The sequence below is a fragment of the Coturnix japonica genome, chromosome 28 (assembly GCF_054131305.1).
Source record: "Coturnix japonica strain WE chromosome 28, WE-NBRP24, whole genome shotgun sequence".
NCBI classification, from domain to species: Eukaryota; Metazoa; Chordata; class Aves; order Galliformes; family Phasianidae; genus Coturnix; species Coturnix japonica.
In genome coordinates this window covers 3,518,036-3,540,864 of record NC_140690.1, presented here as the reverse complement: position 1 = coordinate 3,540,864, position 22,829 = coordinate 3,518,036, and the positions used below count along the sequence as shown (strand labels likewise).

The following is a 22,829-nucleotide window of genomic DNA, read 5'->3' as shown; positions in this document are numbered from 1 at the left end:
TACTTCCCAGGGAAATAAGAGAAGTCTCATTATTCACAAGTGTGAATATGAAGATCAGGGAACATCCACATCCTGAGCAGCCTAAGACAAGTTTAGGTAGTTGGCAACAGGAGTAAGGGGGCTCAGGAGGACACTGTAGAGTAGTGTGAAAAATGAGCAAAGAGAGTTACTAATTGATGCCTCTTGGAAAGTAGTCCAAGAGTGGTCCTCTTCATAAACTCTCCTCTTGTGTGTGGTTTTATCTTTCCGTGCAAGTGGCTTTTGGTTTGATTCAATTGCAGTGTAGATCTCTGCATTCCTGTCCAGTTTTTTGTTTGTTGTTTTGGAGGAGAATTAGCACAAAGGGAAGCTGTTGTGTTAGAGTGGACCAGGGTGCTGTATGGCTTGTCTCTAGGAAAACTGCACAGAGAGTTGTGTGCCATGAAATATTTGTCTTCTGTGGTCCGTGTCAGCAGTGTCAGAGTTAACACCTGTCTGTGGCTTTGTGCCATTTAGTACATAAACCCACACTTGGCAAGTCAGAGAACACTACCCTGTGTACTGAGCTATCAGCCAGCATCTGGTAGAGGCTGGGTAGAGCAGGCAGGCCTCCTCTAAGTGACAGCCAAAGGGCCTGTGAATGCCTCACCATGTCCGTGCTTCCCTCTGTAACAGGGAAGGTGATTCTCACAACTGGGGTAATAAGCTGTTCCTGATGCAATGCGGTGTTCATAACAAGTGATGTGTAGATCTCCCTTATCTCATAATGTCTTTTCCTGCCTGCAGTGAATATGCAGGATACAGGATCATATACCAGCTTCTTTGAATTACTGCTCATGTCAGGAGATAAAAGCTGCCTATTCTTTGAACTAACACTGGCGAGGGTTAGTTATTCTGGCTACCGAGAGAATGGCACAGCAGACTAAACTCTTTCTTTTCCTTCTTTGTCAAATGCCTTTTCATCCAACTGCGTGTCCCATAGATATTCAGAGCAGTGTTGGCTGAGGGAAGTAGAAATATTTATCTCCTGTGTGTATCTGCCACCCTATTTAGGCATGTCCCTCCTAGCAGAGTGCAGAGATTGGAGGAGTTGGATTAGGCAGTGGTTTCCCTTTTGCTCACAGAACCACTTGTTCTGTGGTCTCCCAGCTACCCTGTGCCCAGTGGCCTATGCAAGATGGAGCGGAAAAGGCACATTTTATGAACAAACAGGAACCTTTCTGGTCAGATTAATACCTGTGCTATTTTAGAGAGATTTAGGTACTAGAGGTTTTATGTACTGGAATAGGCTCCTCAGAGAGGTGGTTGAATCGCCATCCCTGGTTGTGTTTAAGAGCCTTTTGGATGTGGTACTCAGGGATATGATTTAGTGTAGGGTTTCTAGAGTTAGGGTACTGGTTAGGCTGTGGTTGGACTTGATGATCTTCAATGTCTTTTCCAACCTGGGTAAATCTATGATTCTATGCAGGAACTCTTCTCCTGATGTTAATCCAAGTTGTATCCAGGCCCTTCAGAAGGAAAAGGATATAGCAGCACAGAAATATGGTCTGATTCTGACATAAATATGTGCAGACCTGGAGAGTTAAAAGGGATTGTGTGATGTTCAAGGGATTTTGAAGCAAAGATGTCCCCTAGGTAAGATTTGTGGCTGACATTCCCCATACATTGTTTGTGGGCACACAAGCTAAGGAGAGACTAGTGATGAGCATGCAGAGAAGCCAATGGTTCAGACAGGTTTGTAGTGACACGACATTGTAGAGTTCTGTCTTGTTCTCCTTGGCATAGTTTGGAAAATAAAGATGAGGTGATTGGTGGTAACAATATGGCTTCATCAAGGTCAAGCCAGGGCTGACAAACTTGGTGGCCTTTCATGATGGAGTAACAGCATCAGTGGATAATGGGAGAGCAACTGACATCATCTACCTGGACTTGTGCAGAGCATTTGATCCCGTCCTGCATGACATCCTGGTCACCAAAGTGGAGAAAAATGGTTTTGATGGATGGACCAGTTGAAGGATAGGGAACTGTCTGGATGGTCACATTCAGAGAGCTGCAGTCAATAGGTCAGTCTCCAGGTGGAGGGTGGTGTTGGGACCAGTGTTCTTTAACATTTCTGTAGGCAACATGGACAATGGAATCAAATGCAGCCTCAGCAAGTTTGCAGATGACGCCATCTGCAAGTATTTGGAGGTAACCAGCTGCAGTGAAGTGAGCGATTTCAGTGCCTATTTCTGATGGTGGCAGTGAGTTCAGAAGTCACACTGAATTGATGGTACCTGTTTCCATTCTGACAAAGGCTGTAGTTGCAGCTGACTTCCCGAGGCTGCCATACGTGGTGGTGACGCAGCTTTGGGCTTGTGCGTTTGCATGACTCCCACCTTTCCTTTCTGTGTCTTGCAGGTCAGCTGGTGCTGGAAGCGGCCGGTATCTGAGTAGGAATGAAGGTGAGTGCAGGAGCAGCTGCTGAGGGGAGGAAGGAAGTCCATGCTAATGAGCTGAAGCATCTGCGGGTCCAGTACTAGAATAGGCAGCAGTGATGCAGGGGGCTCCCCAGCAGGAAGCTGGCTGATCCAAATGCTTGCTGAGGGTTTGGAAGCCCAAACCCTTATGGTCTCTGTAAGGGTGGCTAATAAAAAGATGTTAACCAAGATGGTGGTAAATAGTCAAAGGTTATTAGCAAAGGGAAACTCACCAATGTTGGTGCCTTGACCAGAAAGCTGAGGCAGTCTCAACTGGGGAGCAGTCTCCAAGAGATTCTGCCTTAGTGGTGGTCAGCCTTTAAATGAGGTGAGGTCTCAGAAGAGGTGCAGTCGAGGTCCACCCCTTCTGGGAGCACAGCTAGATTACTCTCACCTGTGCTCCCGCAGCTGGCCCAACACTTGCCTCAGCTGATTAATCAGAGGTTCAAGCTGTGATTTCCCATACAGTCTCTAAGCTGAAGGCAGCATCTCCTTGATCTGATGGTGGTGTGCCTGAGTGAGGGAGTGATCCAAGCTGGATGCAAAAGAGTCATCTTAATTTCTCTCCTATTTTACTTCAGATGACACCTATTGGGTGTTGGTTTCTTAAAATTTGGATCTAGGAGGTGGCCTCTCCCTTTGCTTCTGGTGAAAGCACAGATGTGCAGCAGGAGTAGAAGACAAAGAGGTTTTCTTGGTGACAGCAACACCGATTATTTGATTCAAATGTAGAACTGTGATGAAGATGGTGAAGAACAGATCTGCCTCAAAGACATGCTTGATCACATAAGGAATGAGCATGTGATCCAAGACAGCCAGCGTGGCTTTAGCAGGGGAAGGCCATGCCTAACCAATCTGGTGCTCTTCTATGATGGAGTGACGGCATTTGTGGACAAAAGGAAGGAAACTGATGTCATTGACCTGGACTTGAGCAAGATCTTTTACATGGCCCTCTACCACATCCTTATCTCTAAACTGGAGGGATGTGGATTTGACAGGTGGACCACCTGGTGGATAAGGGATTGGTTGAAAGGCCACAGACAGAGGGTGGTGATTCATGGTTCTGTGTCCAGGTGGAGGCCAATAACAAGTGGTGTCATCCAGGAGTCTGTCTTGGGACCAGTGCTTTTTTACATGGTTATCAGTGACACCAATGATGCAATGGAGTGCACCCTCTGCTGTTTGCTGAGTGGTGCGGCTGATGCAGTGGAAGGAAGGGATGCCATTCAGAGGGAGCTGAACCGAGAGGTTGGCCTAGGTGAATCTAATGAGGTTGAACACAGCAAAGTGCAAGGTTTTGCACTTGGGCTGGAGGAATCCCAGGCATCTGTACAGCCTGGGAGGAGCAGTCCTTAAGAGAAGCCCCGCAGAGAAGGACCTGGGGGTCCTGGTGGATGAAAAACAGAACGTGAGCCATCAGCGTGCTCTTGCAGCTCAGAGAGCAAATGGTCCCCTGGGCTCCATCAGAAGAGGGGATGGCCAGCAGGGACAGGGAGGCGATTGATCTTCATGATCCTTGAGGTCCCTTCCAGCCCGGGCTATTCTATGATTCTGTGATTACACTCGCTGTCAGAAATAACGGCAGCTGTACAGAAGCTTGTTTTTTCTTTCTTTTTCTGGCTTTGAAGGAGAAGGGGTGGAGCAAGGGGAGACCCACTGGTCATTTGTCACCTCATGAACAGGATGGATTCTGCATTGACTGTGAAAAACCTGGGCTAGTAGCATGGGCATGTTTCAGGCTGGACTCTTCTTTTGCTGCTTGGTTTCCTTTTGGCTACAGGGAGACAGCTGTCTAAAGGTGTGTTTTCAAACCCACTCTCCAAAACCATGTTTCATTGTTGCAGGTGGTTCAGTGAGCTCTTGCAGTGCAGATGCTGTAGTTTGCTGTAGAATCTGAATGGTTTCTGTTCCTAGGGGAGGACTGGGAGGAGGTAGTGAGAAGAGAATTCAATGCCTAAGGGGAGGGGAGATCGGGGATTGGTGGGAGAGGGAGCCAATAGGAGGGAGAGAGGAGTTGGGCGCAGGGTGATGGTAACACCCCTTTGTGATGTCATAATGCCCCTTTGTGACGTCATAATGCTTCTTTGTGATGTCATAATGCCCTTTGTGATGTCATAATGCTCCTTTCTGACATCACGATGCCCCTTTCTGACGTCACGATGCCCCTTTGTGATGTCATAATGCCTCTTTGTGACGTCATAATGATCCTTTGTGACGTCACAATGCCCCTTTGTGATGTCATAATGCCCTTTGTGACGTCATAATGCTTATTTGTGATGTCATAATGCCCCTTTTTGACATTATAGTGCCCCTTTGTGACATCATAATGCTTATTTGTGACGTCATAATGCCCATTTATGACATCTTATCACCCCTTTGTGATGTCATACTGCCCCATATGAAGTCCAGGCAGAGTCAAAACTTATGGACCTGCACGAGGATCACTTTCAAGACAGTGGCTCTGTTGCTTCAAGCTTATTTGCTTCGTCCTGCCGCCACTCTATTACCAAGTATCAGCAACCTCTTGCATGATTCAACTTGCAAACGTTTGACACTAACCCTTGTGTTTCTGTGCCTTCCTAGATAATTCGAGCCCTTGTCAACCCCAAAGATCCAAACCAAGTAGTGATGTGCAGTGTGTTTCCATCAATGGAGAGTTCTTATTAAGCACAAATTGCTGCAATTCGGGTGACAGCCTTCCACATGGTAACAGTGATGGACACAAGGGGCTCATCCACGTTCATGCTCTCATATCTCCTGGCTCTGCTGAAGCTCCTGACCTGAGCCTGCCAGACACCACAGTCACCTGCCTGGATTGTGACCCAGCGCCTTTGCAGTGCTGCCCATCCCAAGCACAGCCCGAGTGCCCCAACAGCAGCACCACCATGCAGGAGCAGGTCAGCATCAGTGAGGTGAAGCTGAGCATCTTAGATGGGGACTTAGAGTCAGGCTGCCAGTCCCAGGCACCAGGCAGCAGCACCAGCTCTGAGCCACTCACATCTTGACAAGAGGAGTCCCATCTTCACCCTTGACCTCTCAAGCCCTCCTGTCTTTTATTGAATAAAGTCACTCTCATGCTCAATCATCGCCTTAGCTGCATTCCGAGTCTTCATTCACAGGGATTGGGATGAATGCAACAAACAGCAAGGCAGCTCAGCTTGCAATGCTATGGCTGTGGGGTTCGTGCAGGCAGAGCTCTGGGTTCCCATTTTGCCTGGCTTTGGAATGTCTGCAGCAATTTTGTCTCTACCATTTTGTATGGGAGCAAATAATCTCTAGCATCCAGGTTGCTGCTCATGATAATCCCAGTCTTCCTGGCTGTCGCTTTGTGATACCTTTCAAAGCCTTTTGATACTCTTTGATGCCTTGGCTGCTCCCTAACACCTCTGTCCTCCTGCCATGTTGACTCATGTCTCCCACTTTGAAGCTGGCTTTGCAGATCATCTCCAGCCCTGTCATCATCACGCTGCAGCAGGAGGTGCTCACCTGGCCCAGTGTCTGGCAGTGCTGCTTGTTCTGCAGATGAGCAGCTGCCTCCTCATCTCTTCAGCTACAGTAGTTTTTCTCAGGGCAGTTAGATGCAGTCATGCTCCTCTGGATTTGGTGTGTTAAATCCATGCTGCATGGCAGCAGTCAGTGCAATACAAAGGGGTTCTGTGTGCCACAGCATTTCTCCAGGGGCTGCCAAAGGTAGAAGCACAACACAGCACCATCCTTCTGACAGTAATGTCTGTGAGTGTTAGACATGTGAGCACTACATCATCCCCAGCGTGTCAGTGCTTTTCCACACCAACCTGACTCTCACACTCTGCACTGAATGTAACTCTGCTCTTGTGGAGACAAATGCTTTCTGTCACATCCTCCATCCCTGCAACCATTTGCCGGTAGGCAGCTCTTGCAGAAGAATCAAGCAGCAGAACCTTTTGCTCACCCTACAGCATGCAAATGCTATGAAAGCAGAAATAACCTGGCGTGCTCTGGGTCTGCAAGGCTGCACAGATGGGAGAGGTAGATTGTGTTTTTGCAGTGGAAGTTTCCAGTATTTTCAGTACATAGTGTAGGCCCTAACTGAATGTATAACCCTCTTGTAAAACAGCTGTATAAGTAGTTTTTCCACCAAGAAAGTTGCTGAACAGAGTTAAGTTCAGACTGGGGGCATTCTGACATGGGGAGAATTGAGACAAGCACAAGATAAATACGCAGGGTGGGTAGAGCCCAGCACAGCACAGAATGAATGTACTGACTGTTGGAAACATTGCCCTTCTCTGTCCGCAGAAAAGTACAAGGCAGACCTAAAAACAAGAGGTTGGTAACTGACCTATATATTAGGTCAATTCAATTTCAATATATGGAAAGGAATCCTAGCAACAATCTGGAGGACTATGGCACAAGGCCATATTATATCAAGCTCTAGCAAATTTACAGGCAGTCACTGCACGAAGAGGTAGATTTGAGTTGCACATTATATGATTCCCACAAAGATTAATGAAATCTGAAGCTTTCAATATATTTTTTTTTTATTCTTTTTTCATTTCATTTTTTAAACACCTGACCCAGACCCCAACCCTCACAGGAGCTGTAAAGACAACAGCATTAACCCGCAATGTAACTCTAATCCTAACCCTTACCCTGATTCTAAAATCGTCTCTAACTCCAAATGTAACAACAAAAATGATGCTAGAAGTTTGTAGCAAAAGGAACCTTAACCCTGATCATAATCCAAAAAAAAAAAAATCATTATGGTAACTATAATCTTTACCTTAAGAGTAATATTAATCAGAGCCCAGATGATGCCTGCATCCAATCAGAAGCATGCTTTGTATTATTTAAGAGTTGTATTTTTTCCAATGAACTCTCTCTATTATCATGTTTATAAAGTAACAGAGTCTGTTCTTTTTCTCCTGACACTGTGCCTTACTCCTGACATCCCCTGAAGATGACCCAGATAGGGCACCATCAAAGTAATGCTAATAGTAATGTCAATCCTAAGGGTATCTCTAGCCTCAGTGTTAATGGGACGCTAACAACAATCCCAACAGCCTTAAACATTCTGGTGGTGTGAAAGAGGTGCTGCCTTGCACATGCTGGGCAGTCCCATTGCCTGTTAAATGCAGGCGGCAGCATAGAAACATGATGCCCGTGGTCAGAATGCCCTGTGGCAGATCCTGGCACCGGAGAACTGACCGGAGAACCATGAGAGAACTGACAACAAATCACGCGACATCAGAACCGACCCAGTGGTTATTTACAAGCCTTGGGTGACCCAGACAGGATCTCAGAGTGGTGAATGTAGGTACAGAAGTTGTTACTACTCTGTTTTCTTCTAAAAGCTGCTCAGCTGCTTTGCGTTTCAGACCATCCCTGGCTTCACTGTGTGCATCTGTCCAATTGATACCAGGTGTTTTTTCATCTCGGAAGTTGGGGGGGGCGGGGGAGAGGGGAAACAGACATCAATTCAATTACTCATTTATTTATTGACAGACATTCACGTTTGCTACGTTTGGAGATTTATTTGTTTGCTGTGGTTTGGTTTTTTCTTTTTTTCTTTTCCCACTCCTCCTCCTCCCCCCCCCCCCTTTTTTTTTTTAATCCATCTTTGTGTTCTTCCCCTATAACCAAAAGAGAACGGATCCCCAGGGTCTGTCCCGCAGACGTTCTTTCCGTGGTCTCTGCTGCCACCTGCTCGCCAATACACGGAACTGCCACTGTTGGGCGTTTGGTGCCGCAGGAAGCACAACGCAGATCTGAGTTCTGACCGGTCTACGCAGCAAATCCGCCAATCTTTATTGTGATAAGCCCTCCACATGGCATTGCACACGCACTCGAACACGCAACAGGCATAGATTTCTCCTAACTCCTCGAGGAGCAGGCAAGCAGAACAACTGAGCGCAGCACTGCTTGTGATTGGGCCACCCCCATCATAGAGATGTGTGTTAGATCTTTTACCCACCCCTGGCTTTTTTGGCTACAAGGGCACACTGCTGGCTCATGGTCAATCTGTCGTCCACCAGGACGCCCAGGTCCCTCTCAGCAGAGCTCCTCTCCAGCAGCTCTTCTTTCTGCTTACACAAGGAAGATAGTCTTGTCAATGCAGAGAAATGAATCACAGAATCACAGAATGACCCGGGTTGGAAGGGACCCCAAGGATCATGAAGCTCCAGCCTCCCTGCCTGGAAGGGCCACCAAACTTCCATGTTTACTAATGAAATAAATGAAATAAATGACAAAATTTCCTTTCAGAGAGTTGCATTCACACCTTGACTTAGGTTTGTACAGCTTGGGCATTTGGTCAGACGTGTACTGAAGTCAGGTTTTTCTTTGATTGAGAAAGCATTGAACTAGTTCCTCATTGATGTACAGTTCCTTAGAAATGGAGTAGTCCCCACTTCAGACCAGCTCCTACTGGATCCCATTTCCTGAGAGTCCCACAAGAAATTCTGGAGGAATCAGTTTGCTTTCTAATCTACCAACTGTCTGATACTTTCAACACCTTGAATAAATTGCCAGTTGCTGACTTGTTTCTTTTTGTAAATCTGTTGATGCACGCACAAAAAATGGATCAGAGCACGGGGTCTTATCTGGAGATGGGAAAACAATTGGATAAACAGAAAATTGTTTTTTGCAAGTTTTGCAGATCTATAAGTGGCTTTTCAAGAGATTGTACCACTTCTGCACATTGATTGTCTGACAGTTTCCCTATGATTTTACTTAAAAATGAAGAAGCAATGAAAAGCTCTGTGCTCTGTGGGTGTGCATGGCTGGCTCTGCCCTTCTCATAGAGGAGAAAATCAACATTTTCACCCCTGGTTCCTACACTTAGATAAAATCCCCTCCACTTACCTGCAATTTTCCTATGTGTGGAAACAGCCTGACCTCAGATGGGGTGAAGCAGCTTCTATTTGTCCTTTCCCATTATTGAGGGAATAATCTGTATTCTTTTATCGTAAGAAGAAAGGAAATTTTGGATGAGGGAAGTACCTACAACATGTAGAGACTCTTAGGAAACAGAAAAATAAAAATAATAAAAAAATAAAAACAGTATCACAAAGAAAATCTTGAAAAGAGCCAAATAATAAGGGAAAATAGCTGACTGCTGCAGGTGCACTTTGAAGACCCACAACAGAGGAAGCTGAGGTCTCTCCTTCTTGTCCCTTCACTGTTTCTCAGTGTGCCTCATTGTGCCCAGGCGATGGCTTTTTTTATTATTTTACTTCTGTTATTACAGCAATTCACCTGCCAAAGAATTTAATTTGCTATGGAACTATATAGAATATCAGAGGAAAGACAGTGACAGTGCATGGACCCCCTTCTCTCTCCTCCTGGTATCTACATGTGCTGGAGAACTTCGCTTTTACCATAATATGCCTTGAAAGTGTTTGCAGCCTCATGATCTTTCTGGCTCTGCACAAACCTGCCTTCTCCAAGAGATTTTACTTTGAGATGTTGATGGCAGCTTGTAGTTTCCCCTTTTGGGAACCCGACTTGTCCTGGGCATCCTGATGTCTGAGTGGAGTCAGTCCTTGCTCTACAGCATCTTTCAACACCAAATATGCTGACCCCACTGCCAAGAGAACATTTCCTTGTAAAAAGCAACACAAAGAATTGAAGTCAGGGGTCATATTTGATATGGTCAATAAATCCATCCCTGGCTGACTTTCTTTATTAAGTTTCAGACATTTTTAATGAAAGAGCTATAATCCCTGTAATAAATTTTCTCTTGGTTTTCTATGTATTCAGATCTTAGTCTATGAAGAAGTAAAAGTGAATACAACTGAATTTACCATTGAATTGTAACATTTATTTCTTCTTCTGGTAGTATGTAGCAAATCATCTGTGCCTTACTGACTTCCCTTACTGACTGTGTTGCTAAATATCCTAATGGAAATCTCTTTTATTTGTATTTCTTTCTACTTTCCCCTGTTAAGGATTTCATGGCTGCTCTCAGGTCACCGTGGAGCCTTTTGTACTCCAGGCTGAACAGCCCCAGCTCTTTCAGCCTGTCCTCATAGGAGAGGTGTTCCAGCCCTTGAATCAGTTCTATGGCATGTATCAGTGACCTGTCCATGCTCCAACAGGTCCATGTCTCTCCTGTACTGAGGACTCTGCATCTGGATGCAGTACTCCAGATGAGGCCTCATCAGCACAGAGTAGAGGGGCAGGATCGCCTCCTTTGCCCTGCTGGCCGTGCTTCTTTTGATGCAGCCCAGGATATGGTTAACTTTCTGTGCTGTGAGAGCACACTGCTGGCTCATGTTCAGCTTCCCACCAACAGGAACCCCAGGTATTTTTCGCCAGGACTTTGCTCAATCCTTTCAGGCATTTCCCTTCCACTGAAAGCTTGATCCAGGATCTTGCCTTGTTCATGTGCACGGTGCTTTCTCACTTCATTGTGTGCACGGTGATTTCCCAAATAAGTCCAGATTTGCAGCATTTCCTTTCCAAAAAGAATTGAAGGTGGGGAATAAAGTGGGGAGGAGAGAGATAGATTCCAGCTGTATCTGCTGATCCATCTTTGCCTCATAGCAGGAAATAATCAAACACCTGTCTTAGTTCCTGGTGCTGTTCAAAGAGGAGCTCCTCATGAAAGATGAATTTCTTCCTCAAGTTCTATTGATCACAGTACCGGTCTGTTTATCAGTGTTCTGTTTTGGACCCCTCACTATAAGAAAGATATTGAGGCCCTAAATCTTGTCCAGTGAAAGGCAACAAAGCAGTGAAGGATCTGGAGCAAAATTAAGCTGGGCAGTTCTTTTTTTTTTTTTTTTTGAGAACCAAAGCAATAATATTTTTATTTTATTTCTTTATTTATTGCTTACATCCCACTGAATGCAGCAAGAATATTCAGAAATATAAGTGTGAGGTGCCACTTCTCTCTTGCTGGTGCAAAAGCAGATCAAACCTCTGCACATCAGGAGCAAAAAGAGACAGATTGTGCAGAGCACTCCATAGCTGGGACTGCAGGAGGGCTCAGCCTGCTGTGCATAGCAAAGTTTCTCTTGTGTGCCTTGTCTCACTGCAGCTTTAAGGAATTCCCGAGGGGAGCTGCAGGCATGTAGTTGTCCAGAGATTAATGACTTGAACAAGGCTTGTGAAGGGCTTGGAGAATATGCCCCACAAGGAGCAACGGAAGGAACTAGATAAATGTTGGGAGCAATATTCAAATTGAATTTCTAAGCGCCAATATAATATTACAAAGTCATTTTCGCTCTCCCTGCTAATGCTTGGGGACTCAGCCATACCAGGTCTATATGCACAGGTGGTATAAACATGTAGTTAGCATAACTAAATGGTAGCTGATATGCGTCTGAGATCAGTGCTTCCAGCTCAGAGCTTGCTGTGGCAGATGGACTTACTGACTTTCTGTCTTTGTTATCTCATGGATTTCACTGTACAATGGAATTTTATCTCTCACTATCTTGTTTATAAATAGGTGATAATTCTTCCACAGCTTCCAAGTGAGCTGTTAAAATAAATGGAGAGATTTCTTGTGACATATTTGGATTATCTTCTAATCTACAGGTCATATGCCTTCCCATTCTTGATTGGATAGAACAGCCAGCTCCTTTCGACTCCATATGAATATTCCCCCAAAACACACTTCTTGTGAGAGGTGGTAGAGGTGGGTGAAGCTCAGAAATAAAGGGAGGAACAGATTCTCCTTCAGGAACAGCAATAGTAGAGGCTACACGGTGCCTGGGTTAGTTCACTCAAGAAACTAAGAACTATTCCCTCCATGTTGTTCTTATGTGTTTGCTCTTATAAATGAAGCTTATCGTTCGTGCTTGCTTGTGGATTTGACCAGCTGCACTCTTAGACAGCTGAGAGAATTCCTATCAAAACACTATTTAAAAGCTCCAGTCATTCAAGGAACTTCAGGCTTAAGGTCTGGGATTTTAAAATACCTACATATAAATATATATGTTATATATGTTATAGTTATTTGACTATTTTCTGTATTTAGTTTACATAGCACCTGGTCAGGAAAAGTATAAAGTCCTCCCAGCTCCCAGTCTTAGCCACAAGTTACCTAGAAAAGACAAAGCTTTCATCCTCTGCCTTGAGGATTAGATATAAAGGATCCTGACACCCTGGGAGGTATATTCTTTTTCTGTCAGTGTTTTTTGCTTGTTTGTTTGTTTGTTTGTTTGCTTTGTATGTGTATGTTTTTATTACTATTGTTCTGTTTTTCCTTGCTTACTATGGGAGCTGGAGAAAACTACAAGGTATAAAACATCCCATCTACTCTAAAGCTTAATGCCCTTCTTAAATGGTTTAATATGTTCTGAATTGGTCAACAGGGAGAAGTGTTTGGAGGCTGAATGAATGTCTTGCATGTTGCTGTGTGTGCCCTTTATTGCTGTACACTGTAGTCTGTGTAAGGACTTGTTCTCCAAACCATCTGAATGTTTGTTTACCATGATGCAGCAGCTGTCTCCTTTGTAAAGAAGGAAGCAAGAAAAAGACTACATTAAATTCATTCATTCTTAGCAGAAAGGAAACAAAGAAAAGAAAGAATTTTTAACCTGCTGTTAGCCATGTTTGTAAATAAAAAACCACTGTTTAGAAATACCTGGAAAGTAAGTACACCATTCTGGAAAGTCAAATAAATGTGGTGCAAAGCAAACTGTCTCTGGCTTTGCCAAATCAGGCCTTCATTAGCCAAAGGATCCCTCCCTTTTTCTCTTACTGATAAAGAAATTCCTTTTATGGTTCTACTATTTTCATTAGTTATTTTGGGAAGATTATCTCCAGTCCAGCAACTCAAAGGTTTTGGGATGTACCTCTGGTCCCAGTTCACCTTGCTGAACCTGTCAACAAAACTAACATCACCTGTCACAGAATGATAGAATCATGAGAGCTGGAAAAGACCACTTAGATCATCCAGCCCAATCATCAGTCCATCACCACCATGTCCACTAAGCCTCCTCTCCTCCTTCTTCACTGACCTTGGTGACTGCAGGGCTGTTTGTCTCACATCATTCTTGCTCATAGCTCTCACATATGCTATGCAGTGGTTTTAACCTTCCTTAACAAAGTTATCACAGAAGAGCCAGCAGCATCACTCCTTGACTCAGCTTTGGCCAGCACTTGAACTGGTTCTGTCTGACATGGGGCAACTACTGGCCTCTTCCTACAGAGAACAACACTGCAGCCTCTTTGCTGCCACAGTCCAGACATTAGACACACATGTGTAACCCCTTCCTTTCACTCCCAAAGTGCACGCACACACCGGTACCACAATGTCCTTGTGCAGCTCCAACACTCTGCACACCCCTGTGCACACACATATATGTGCATGCTCGTCCTTGCACACATACCCACTGACCTACACACACCTGAGCAACCCCACTGGTTTGGGCAAAGGACATCTGAACATCAAGACAGTAGTTTCGGTCTCTGAGTTTACACTTAGAGAAGTCTAATCTGGGACAACGCAAGTCAGTGAATATTGGGCCAAATCCTTCTGTACTTAATTTTCTTCATCATCATTGTGAAGATGAATAAAACAACAGCACATTTTCTCATTATTTTTGATGTTCTTTTATTTCTACAGTACAATTAAATTTACATATAAATATATTCAATATAAATTTTTTTTTCCCATGAAACATCTAGACATTTTATAGTTTGAATAAGAACTGTGTCTGTTCTGTGTTTCTTTCCCATTTACAAAATTCAGTGCTTTTAGGTTTATGCAAAATTGTTGAGGATGAGATCACATTGATCTGCTTGGTTCATGCAATCAAACCTGGATACATATGACATAGGAACGTGGTCATCCAAGAAATTCTCAGGAATCAACGGAACTAAGATTTAGGGTGATTGGGCCCTGGAACAGCCTCCCCAGATTAAGTAGTCACAGCACTGAGCTTGCCAGATTTCAAGAAGTATTTTGGACAGTGCTCTCAGACACAGGGTCTGATTTTTGGGTAGTCCTGTGTGGATCCAGGAGTTGTACTTGATGATCTTTTTGGGTTCCTTCCAAACTGGGATATTCTATGGTTCTATGGTGCTAAAAGTATGTTTAGTCAACAATGCAAACCATCTCTCATACTCTAATAACAGAGAATAAGATGATTCTGTCTGTATTAGGTGGGATGAACTCAGGATATATTCTGAAGTAGGAGCAGTGTTTGGTCATGTGTTATTTCACTCGGAAAATCTGGTAAGACCATACCATAATTCAGGGCATACAGCAGGCCAAATCTTCACTGAGCTGAGAAGGTAGCGGGATCTTTGGCAGGTACAAGTGGAGTTAAGGCACAGTATTCATGTGAATGAATCACCACATCTTTCTGTTTTGCAAAAGGTGATGTTGATCTCTTAAAAGAGGCCTACATATGCCACAAAGACTTCTGACCACATTTCTAGTGCTCCTACCAGGAAGTTTCAGAGAAAATATCAACTCGTTGCTCCTGTAACATTTCCTCTGAATCTTGTTGGATTTGATGAACTTTGCTAAATTCAAAACAGGGTTTCCAAGGAAACTCTGCCAGTTTTTCAGCAGTGCACTGTGACGTTCACAGCTCCGAGGCAAATCAGTTACATGGACTAACTGAGGACCAAGGATTCTTTTACTTCAGGGTCTCCAGCTCAGGAAGATGCCCTCTGTGATGACAGCTCTTGAAATGAAGAAAAGGGTCTGGGGCCATGAGCTGGCACTCAGGGTGGTATTTTTAGTGATTGGGTATATCCATAAACAGTTATTTTCTGCTCTTATCCAAGTTTCCTCAAGATGGACTTTCCCAGCATTTGATGAGGTGCCCTTTATCTGTCAACATCTGCTTATTCTATCTTCTTCTCTTTTTAAAATGCCATATTTTAAAATGAACACTGGAAATTTTCTCTTCTAAGCATTTCTTCTTCCAACATCCCATCCTGTTGATTGAGCATGAGCGTGCCTTTAGTCACTCGGAGAAAGGAGGATGTGAGTGGTCCATGGGAAAGACATGACTCATGCTTTGTTGTTGAGGAGAGAGTGGCTTGGAGCTCGTGCTGCTGCCGGGTGCCTGGGACTGGAGGCCTGACTCCAAGTCCCCCTCCAAGAGGCTCGGCTGCTCCTCAGTGACAGTGACTTCGTCCTGCTTGGAGGTGCTGCTGTCGAGGCACTCGGGTTGTGTTTGGTCTGGGCTGCTCTGCAAAGGCACCAGGCCACAGTCCAGGCTGGTGATTGTGTTTTCTGGCAGGCTCAGATCAGCCCCTTCAGCAGAGCTGGGAGAAATGAGTGCCTGAACAACGATGATCTCCTTCTCTCCATCACTGCTGGCACACGGACAGCTCTCATTTGAATTGCAGCGACTTGTGCTTCCCATGAGGTCTCTGTTGATGGAAGCACTCTCTGAGCCACCAGCACCTGACCTGGCTTTTCTGGGTTCACAGGGGCTCGATTCACCTAGGAAGGAGTGGATACACAGGGGTTAGCATTCAACTTTCTCTGCCCATGGACACAAAGGCTTGGTGCTGCCTGTCAAGTAGGCTTCAAACAGCCTTAGAGGCTCCTTTGGGAAAACAGGGCTCAGCTGAAGATGTCAGGCATGGGCTTGAATGCCAGAAGGAGGTACAAGCCCACTGAAAGTGTGAATTCTACCCGTGTTGCTGACAAGCAGTGTTTTGAAAGCTGGATTTGCACCCTTACCTGCCAGGACCACGAGTCCTTCTTCGGAAGGCTCCCTGGCACTGCTCTGCAGTTGGCGTTTGGCCACAGGGGATGGTTTGCGCAGGCAGAAACAGGAACACCAACTGCCAGCTGGTGATTCCTTCCTCTGTCTGGGAGAGCTCAGTCTGGAGAGAAAACAGAGCATGCTGTCAGTCATGGTGCAGGGTGAGGGAAGAGCTGCACCGAGCCCTTGTTAATTGTTGCCCATTCCTGGCACTGCCTGCTTTCTGCTGAAACACAGCTTAGAAACGCGCTCTGTTTCAAACAGCAGAGGATGCTTCCATTCCTACAGGTCAGCCCTCAAGTCCTGCTGGCTACATTCCTCTCAACCATGTCAAGCAAGATGCAGAGCATGTGAGCAAAGGCTCCACAGCCGGACAGGACAGGAGCTGGCAGGTGTAACTGCTTTCTGAGGAATGGTGCAGCCATAAGAAAGGCTCTAAAGCATCCCTGCATCTTACACTAACACCACCTCAGCCTCAGCTCACTGCTATCTCTAATTTCTAGTGCCGGCAAGTCTGACCAACAGCTCTCCTTAGAGGAGAACAGGAACTGGTTTCAGGCATGTGGCCCTGAAATCTGGAAAACCCCAACGTTTCCAGGTACAGCCAGCACAGGCCAGGATAGACGCCAGCGTGGCTTTCTGCATCGCGTGACTGCCTGCCCAACCAGGAAGGAAAGGCACCTTGTGTGGCTCCACTGAGCCCATTCGGCAACTGTGCGTTAGTTGAGTACTCAGAGATATAATGGGCAAAAAGTAAACCAATAAAGCCCACCTGACCAGTTATGATAGGGGCTGGAAAGGGAAGTCCTCTTTACGTTTCAGATGGAAAATCAATGATTGTGTGGAATCTCCCTGAAATCTCCTCCACTTCAATTTCACTGCTTCGTGTCACAGCAGGAGAGCTGCTCTGGCTGCTTCTCAGAGCCTGTGCCTCCTGCACAGTGAGCAGCTTTGTGGCAGTAGGAGACTCCAACACAGACTTGGGACCAGGTAGAGTATTGCGCCCTGCAAGGGAAAACCACAGGTAAGACGGAGGATCAGAAAGCAGCAGCACAGCCATCCCCGTTCTGCATTTTTCTCAGACTTGCTTATCTCTGCCACACGAAGAAGAGGAGCTCAAAGTAACTGGGTGCTCAGAGGTATGCTCGAGGCAAAGGACACAGTCATAATTAAGAGCTGCTCTCTGTAACGAAACAGGCATTAAAAAAACAAAATCCTAGAAGACAGGCCTGGGAACTCAGAAATCTTTGCTGCCACACTTCAATCATGCTTCACCTCCATTCAAAACATCATAAAGGCAGGGATGGTTTTCTCCATGTAAAGTCTGGCCTCGCACATTCTCAGGACCCAGCAACAAGGTGCCATGTTCTCATCTAAGCCCAGAAGCCCCCTGTCCCGTTGAGAGTCAAAGCGTATTTGAAAGATCATGGCCTCGATTGGATCAAGATCAAGCTAATGGAGGAAGACGCTCACCTGCTCCCTCTCCCATGGCTGACGTGGATTTGGAGCCAAAGAGGCCGTCTGTGTGGCTAATGATGAATTCCACCACTGCTGTCTGCGTCTGGACTTCCAAGGCAGCAGCTCCTCCACTGGCGCAGGCTGACTGGCTCTGCTGGGATCTGAAGAAAAGGCAGATTTTACAAGTCATTCCTCCAAGACTGTTTCCCCAGGTCTGAATTTTTGCAGCCCAAAGCAGTCCAACTGGGCTCTGGAGACTTCCGCAGTGGGCAATCAGCATCGCCACCTACGAAATTCTCCTGGATGATCAAGGACACAGCAGTCCCAGCTAAACAAGAGAAGATTTCATCAGAAGATTTCATCACTAAAATCTAAATATGATTGCTTTGCAAGTTCCAAACTATGGCTAACAGCTAATGGAAGTCCACAGGCCAGCAGCACCAACTTTTATATTATGTTCTTAACACTGTAATTGTGGATTTGACATTCATATCAAGAGCAGAAGGGAAATTACTCTTAGAGCTCAAGTCATCTTTCACAGCCTGTGTCAACAAGAGCAGCACCTCACAGCCTTTGGTTTGAAGACCTGGACCACAAGCTAGCTAATGATTTTACACAGAATTCCAGCGTTCAAGTCATTGTTTATATTAGGGCTGCAATTCTACTGAAAGCCTTCAAGTTCATCACACTGAATTATCACTGGCACCACACATAACTCCACGTTACATATGTGATCACAAGCAACCTGGCAACTTCAGACAATTCCCAAGCACTCCATGTGCACTTGGCTACTAAAGTACAGAAAAAGGAATTAACATCAGAAATAGCTGCAGTCAAAACCATCTAAGAATCCAAGTCTCCAGGAAACAAGGAAACCAAATCCTCTCCAGGACCGTGTCTTCTAAATAGAAACAGATCAGAAAGGTGAGATCTTCCCCCCTTTGACCACCCACTCATTAATGTCCATGTCATTTCTAAGTATGCTGCCCAGACCAAGACTGAGGATGCTTCAGAAGAAGACCTTCCCTGCTAAGCCAAACAGAACAAGTAAGGTATCAAAATATGTAGAGCCAAACGTGGAAAGGTGCTCTAAGAAGGTAAGCATCACAAGAGACCAACAGGAATGCTTACACAATCCAAACAATGCACAATTTCTGTTCCACAAGCTGCCAAGAGGAATGTGTGCAGTACTCACAGCGCACCATGTACACTGCTTACTGCAGTCATACTACTTCGTAGGACCAGCCCAACTTAATAAAACATTTTAAAACATTTAATGAGCAGTCCGAACTGTCTGGATCAGCACGGTTCACTTGGAAGGGACCTTCATAGATAAACCTGAAGAGGTGAGGCGACTGCACTATCTAAACCTAAAAGCATATAGGACCTTAAAGCATAAGCCTTAAAGCATAGAAGCATGACCAGCAGGTGGAGGGAGGTGGTGCTGCCCCTCCACACTCCTCTCATTGAAACCCCATCTGGAGCACTGCATGCAGTTCTGGAGCCCTCAACACAAGAAGGACTTGGAGTTGTTCAGGCAGGTCCAGAGGAGGGCCATGAAGGTGATCAGAGAGGGCTGAAAGCACCTCTGCTATGTGCACAGGCTGAGAGAGATGGGGCTCTGCAGCCTGGAGAAGACTCCAAGGAGACCTTAGAGTGGCCTTCCAGTATCTGAAGAGGGCCTACAGGGAAGGCTGGGGAGGGACTTTTTATAAGGGCAGGTAGCAACAGAATGAGGGCAAATGGCTTTAAATGGGAAGAAGGTAGATTTGGATTGGATATTAGGAAGAAATTCTTTACTGTGGGTTTGGTGAGACACCAGAGCAGGTTGCCCAGCAAGGTTGTGAATGCCTCCTCCCTGGAAGCATTCAAAGCCAGGCTGGGTAGGACGTTCCAGCAACCTGGTCTACAGGGAGGTATCCCTGCCTATAGCTTGGGTGTGGGACTACGTCATCTTCAAGGACCCTTCCAATCCAAGCCATTCTATGCTTCTATTTTCATGAGGCTATTTTTGTTCTCTGATTTGTTGTGCTTCCTGAGTAGAATAATCTTGCCCAGAACTTGCCTAGAAGATGCAGTTAAACTTGCTGAAGCCCAATGCCACAGACTGCTGGACTTTAGCCCAGCTGCAAGTAAGGAAGGCCACAGAGCTTACTCTAACTGCAAGAGAAGGAAGTCAGAAAGAGGAAATGGACAGACTTTGCAAGCATTGACAGATCTTACAGCCCTGATGACTGGAGAAAAGAGATAACACCACCAAGAGATAACAAAAGGAACCCATCCACAGCAGAAAGATCTCAAACCTCAATAGTACTATTGGTCTACGTGGCTGAGCGAGAGGTTGGGAACATGCAGCCAAAGGGACAGGATCAAAGGCCTCCCTGAAATCTAGAAAGATTACATCCTTTGCCTTCATACACTGAGTGGGTGGCCTTATCATAGAACAAGATTTGATGACCAAGACTGGTTGCACACATGCTCCCTCACCGATGTTTAGGCCACCAGACTGTTTACCCGGGCAGAGCTTCAGCACACAGAGGCATTTTGACCAGAACCTTGTGCTGAACTCTAAAACTTACCCCCAGGCTTCCTGACTCTGTGGTACTGGCACGTCCTCTTTGGGATGGAAATCTCAAGGGAATGTGCTTGCCACGAGCCTTCTTAGACTGAAGCAAGAGATAGATTGCCACAACTGGTTGTAATCCCACTAGAAAACAAGAGGATTTAGATCTCTTCAGAAACATTGTCAGTACAAAGAAAAATTCTGCATGTCTGCCATATTTTCCCCTTGATGTGCAACCTTCACGTCTGATCACATTAGGGTAGTTTCAGGCCTCAGCTAATTCACACAATATGTCTGAGATCAAGAAGCAGACTACACTCATTTTTGCTTGAAAGTTAGTGTATTGTACAATTGCTGGAAGTGAAAACTAAAGCTGGTGCCAGAATCTCTCTATTGAAGTGAATGGCAAAGCTCCTACTAATTCAGTTTGTACAGCATTTCAGCTGGACTCCCATTTCTGTGTGCCAAGTTCCAGCCCAGCTCCAAGGAGCATCGACATTCAGCTGGATTTTCAGCAGCTTTTTGACTAGTATGAGAACCGTGGGTACAATGCTTGACAGACTCAGTGTAGTATAATAAGCTTGAATTACTTATCAGGCATTAGAAGTCCTTTGAATTAAGACTGTGAAAATATCACAGACTTGAACTGAAGAACTTTTTCCCTTGTAGGTCGATTGTTCGCTTTATTCCCTGTACCTAGGATTTCAGCATGGAAAAATATAACAGAAAGGCTGAGAAAATACAATTAAAGGAGAAAAAAATGAATAAATGTGAACTTCAGAAATGTAGTTATTAGGTAGACTATGAAGTTCTGCAGTGGTACCTTACCTCTGAAAGGTGTGAAATATTTCATGTTTGAGAATAAGTGAGTGTTAGAGTCTGTTCATACAGTAAGGTTATTTACTGTAGGAGTGGGCTTAAATACAGAGGATTACTGACATACGTTTATTACCTCTGATGTTAATGCTGATCTACTCTCTCTTCTCTTGTTGTGAAACACAGAAAGCTGTTACACAGTCTTCATCAAGGTGTCCCAGCTGCAAGAATAAGACCTATACTGAGGAAACAGCTTTCAAGTCATCTCACAGCCCAATCTCACCGTGGTAGTGTTCTGCTGTGCAGCAGTCAATAATTAGCCATGATTTCAGATTCTTTTTTAAATAGTTAGAGTTATGGCTACTTATTACAAGGAGAAAACACAAAGAGTCATCCAAATTCAGCAACTAGTACCTCTGTGGCAACAGGTCCTGAGTTCTGAATTCAAGTACAAAAGCCTGTCAGCAGATGAGACCTTTTACTAGAGCAGAAGTGACGCTTCTATCTCTTCTTGATTCCTAGTTCCATGGCGTGCACAGCATGCTGTGCTGCATGCACAGCACAGCTGTTCTGCAGAGGAACAGTGGCACCCAGTGACCAACAGCAGCCATTGTCTGCAAATACACAGCAACTTCCCAGGATCTGCAGCAACAATCTCCCCACACACTCCACTTCACACAGACACTATGACCCTGAATAGACTCAAGCAGCAGACTTAAAACAAGTCAGAGTTTTAGATTCCAGGATATTTGAGGGTCTATAATGTGTGAAATTCAGTTACACAACAGTGCCGAGGTGCCTGCGTTTGAAGCAACTTTCAGATCACAACCATGTAAAATAAAAACAAATTCAGTGCAGAAATAGCAAGCCTGTACCTTAATACCCATGTGATTATCAATTTTTATACTGCATTCTGATTAAGTTCTCCGAAAAGAAACACAACTTCCTGTTGAATTCTGAAGGCAATCTGTGGGGTCCTACATTACCTCCTGATTCTGGAGGAAATTCTAATAGCAAATGCAGAATTTGCTCTTCATACACATGAGAAGAGCTGGCATTTAGGAACATTCATTTCTGGGAAATCAAATGATGTGTCTCTATTTTTACTACAGATAGTATAGGGAGCAGCCAGTTGAAGAACCAGATACAAAAAATCCGCCCATTGGCAAGAAAATACTTCTCCTTAAATTCTGTATGCTACCATGGTACAGAATTAGGCTACAGTGCCACATAGGCCAACCAAGCGTAGAACCAAATCCACAAAATACTGGTAGACAAAGCAGCAAAAACAGGGACAATATTCAGCAGACAGGCCTTTCTACCCACAGCTCAGCATGTTCTGCCATCCGAAAAGCAAGGCCTCTTGTCAAGCTCAGCTATTTCCCTTCTCAGTGTATTCTAGCACCACTGATACCCACTGGTATCCTCCTGTAGAGTGCCATCATAATGTCATCATGAAAGGAAAAACAGATTGCACAAAAATGATGGATAATTAACAGAGCAAATTGCTCTTTCAAAAACTTAGTAATAGAAAGAGATCTCTGAAGCTGCTGTTCTGTAGAGCCCCAAAGCAGTCGCTTGAGGCAGTTCAGGATTAGCCTGAGACAAACCAGCCAGCTGTGTGAACTGAGACCAATTGCACTTTTCTAGTCTGTGGCCACTGACAGCTTCTGAGAGCTACCAAGCAATGCAACCTAGCAGAATTCAGAAGGGAAACCAAGAGAGCCTACCTTAGCTCCACTGCCTTTCAATGCTTTGTGCAGAGGGAAGGGAAAGAGGGGAAAACAAACACCGCTCTACATCCCTCTGAGCCAATAGACGCTTTGCCCTGGATTAGCTCTGGTGCTGCATAAGCTGGGCTTCCTCAACATGTGTTCAGGCGGTAATCAAGGC

The 22,829-nt window shown here is 45.1% G+C and overlaps 1 protein-coding gene and 1 long non-coding RNA gene across 2 annotated transcripts; both read right to left on the bottom strand.

Moving 5' to 3' along the window:
- Positions 1 to 13,963: 13,963 nt before the first annotated feature.
- On the bottom strand, positions 13,964 to 16,252 carry LOC146756069 (rho GTPase-activating protein 32-like). Its single transcript, XM_085524792.1, has 2 exons — positions 16,075 to 16,252; positions 13,964 to 15,831 (listed from the first exon to the last, which is right to left on the bottom strand). The coding sequence occupies exons 1-2, from the start codon at positions 16,250 to 16,252 to the stop codon at positions 15,347 to 15,349; spliced, it is 663 nt and encodes a 220-aa protein (XP_085380918.1). The 3' UTR covers positions 13,964 to 15,346.
- A 625-nt stretch (positions 16,253 to 16,877) lies between these two features.
- Positions 16,878 to 21,733, bottom strand: LOC107307463 (uncharacterized). The gene is made up of 4 exons (XR_014937673.1): positions 21,073 to 21,733; positions 20,137 to 20,264; positions 17,573 to 17,718; positions 16,878 to 17,104 (listed from the first exon to the last, which is right to left on the bottom strand). It is a non-coding gene; the product is annotated as an uncharacterized LOC107307463 (long non-coding RNA).
- Positions 21,734 to 22,829: the final 1,096 nt, after the last annotated feature.

Coding starts and splice junctions, on each gene's coding strand:
- LOC146756069 (XM_085524792.1), bottom strand. CDS start 16,252: ATGACTGACAGCATGCTCTGTTTTCTCTCCAGACTGAGCTCTCCCAGA. Junction 15,832..16,074: donor AGGACTCGTGGTCCTGGCAG/GTAAGGGTGCAA, acceptor ACTCCTTCCTAG/GTGAATCGAGCCCCTGTGAA.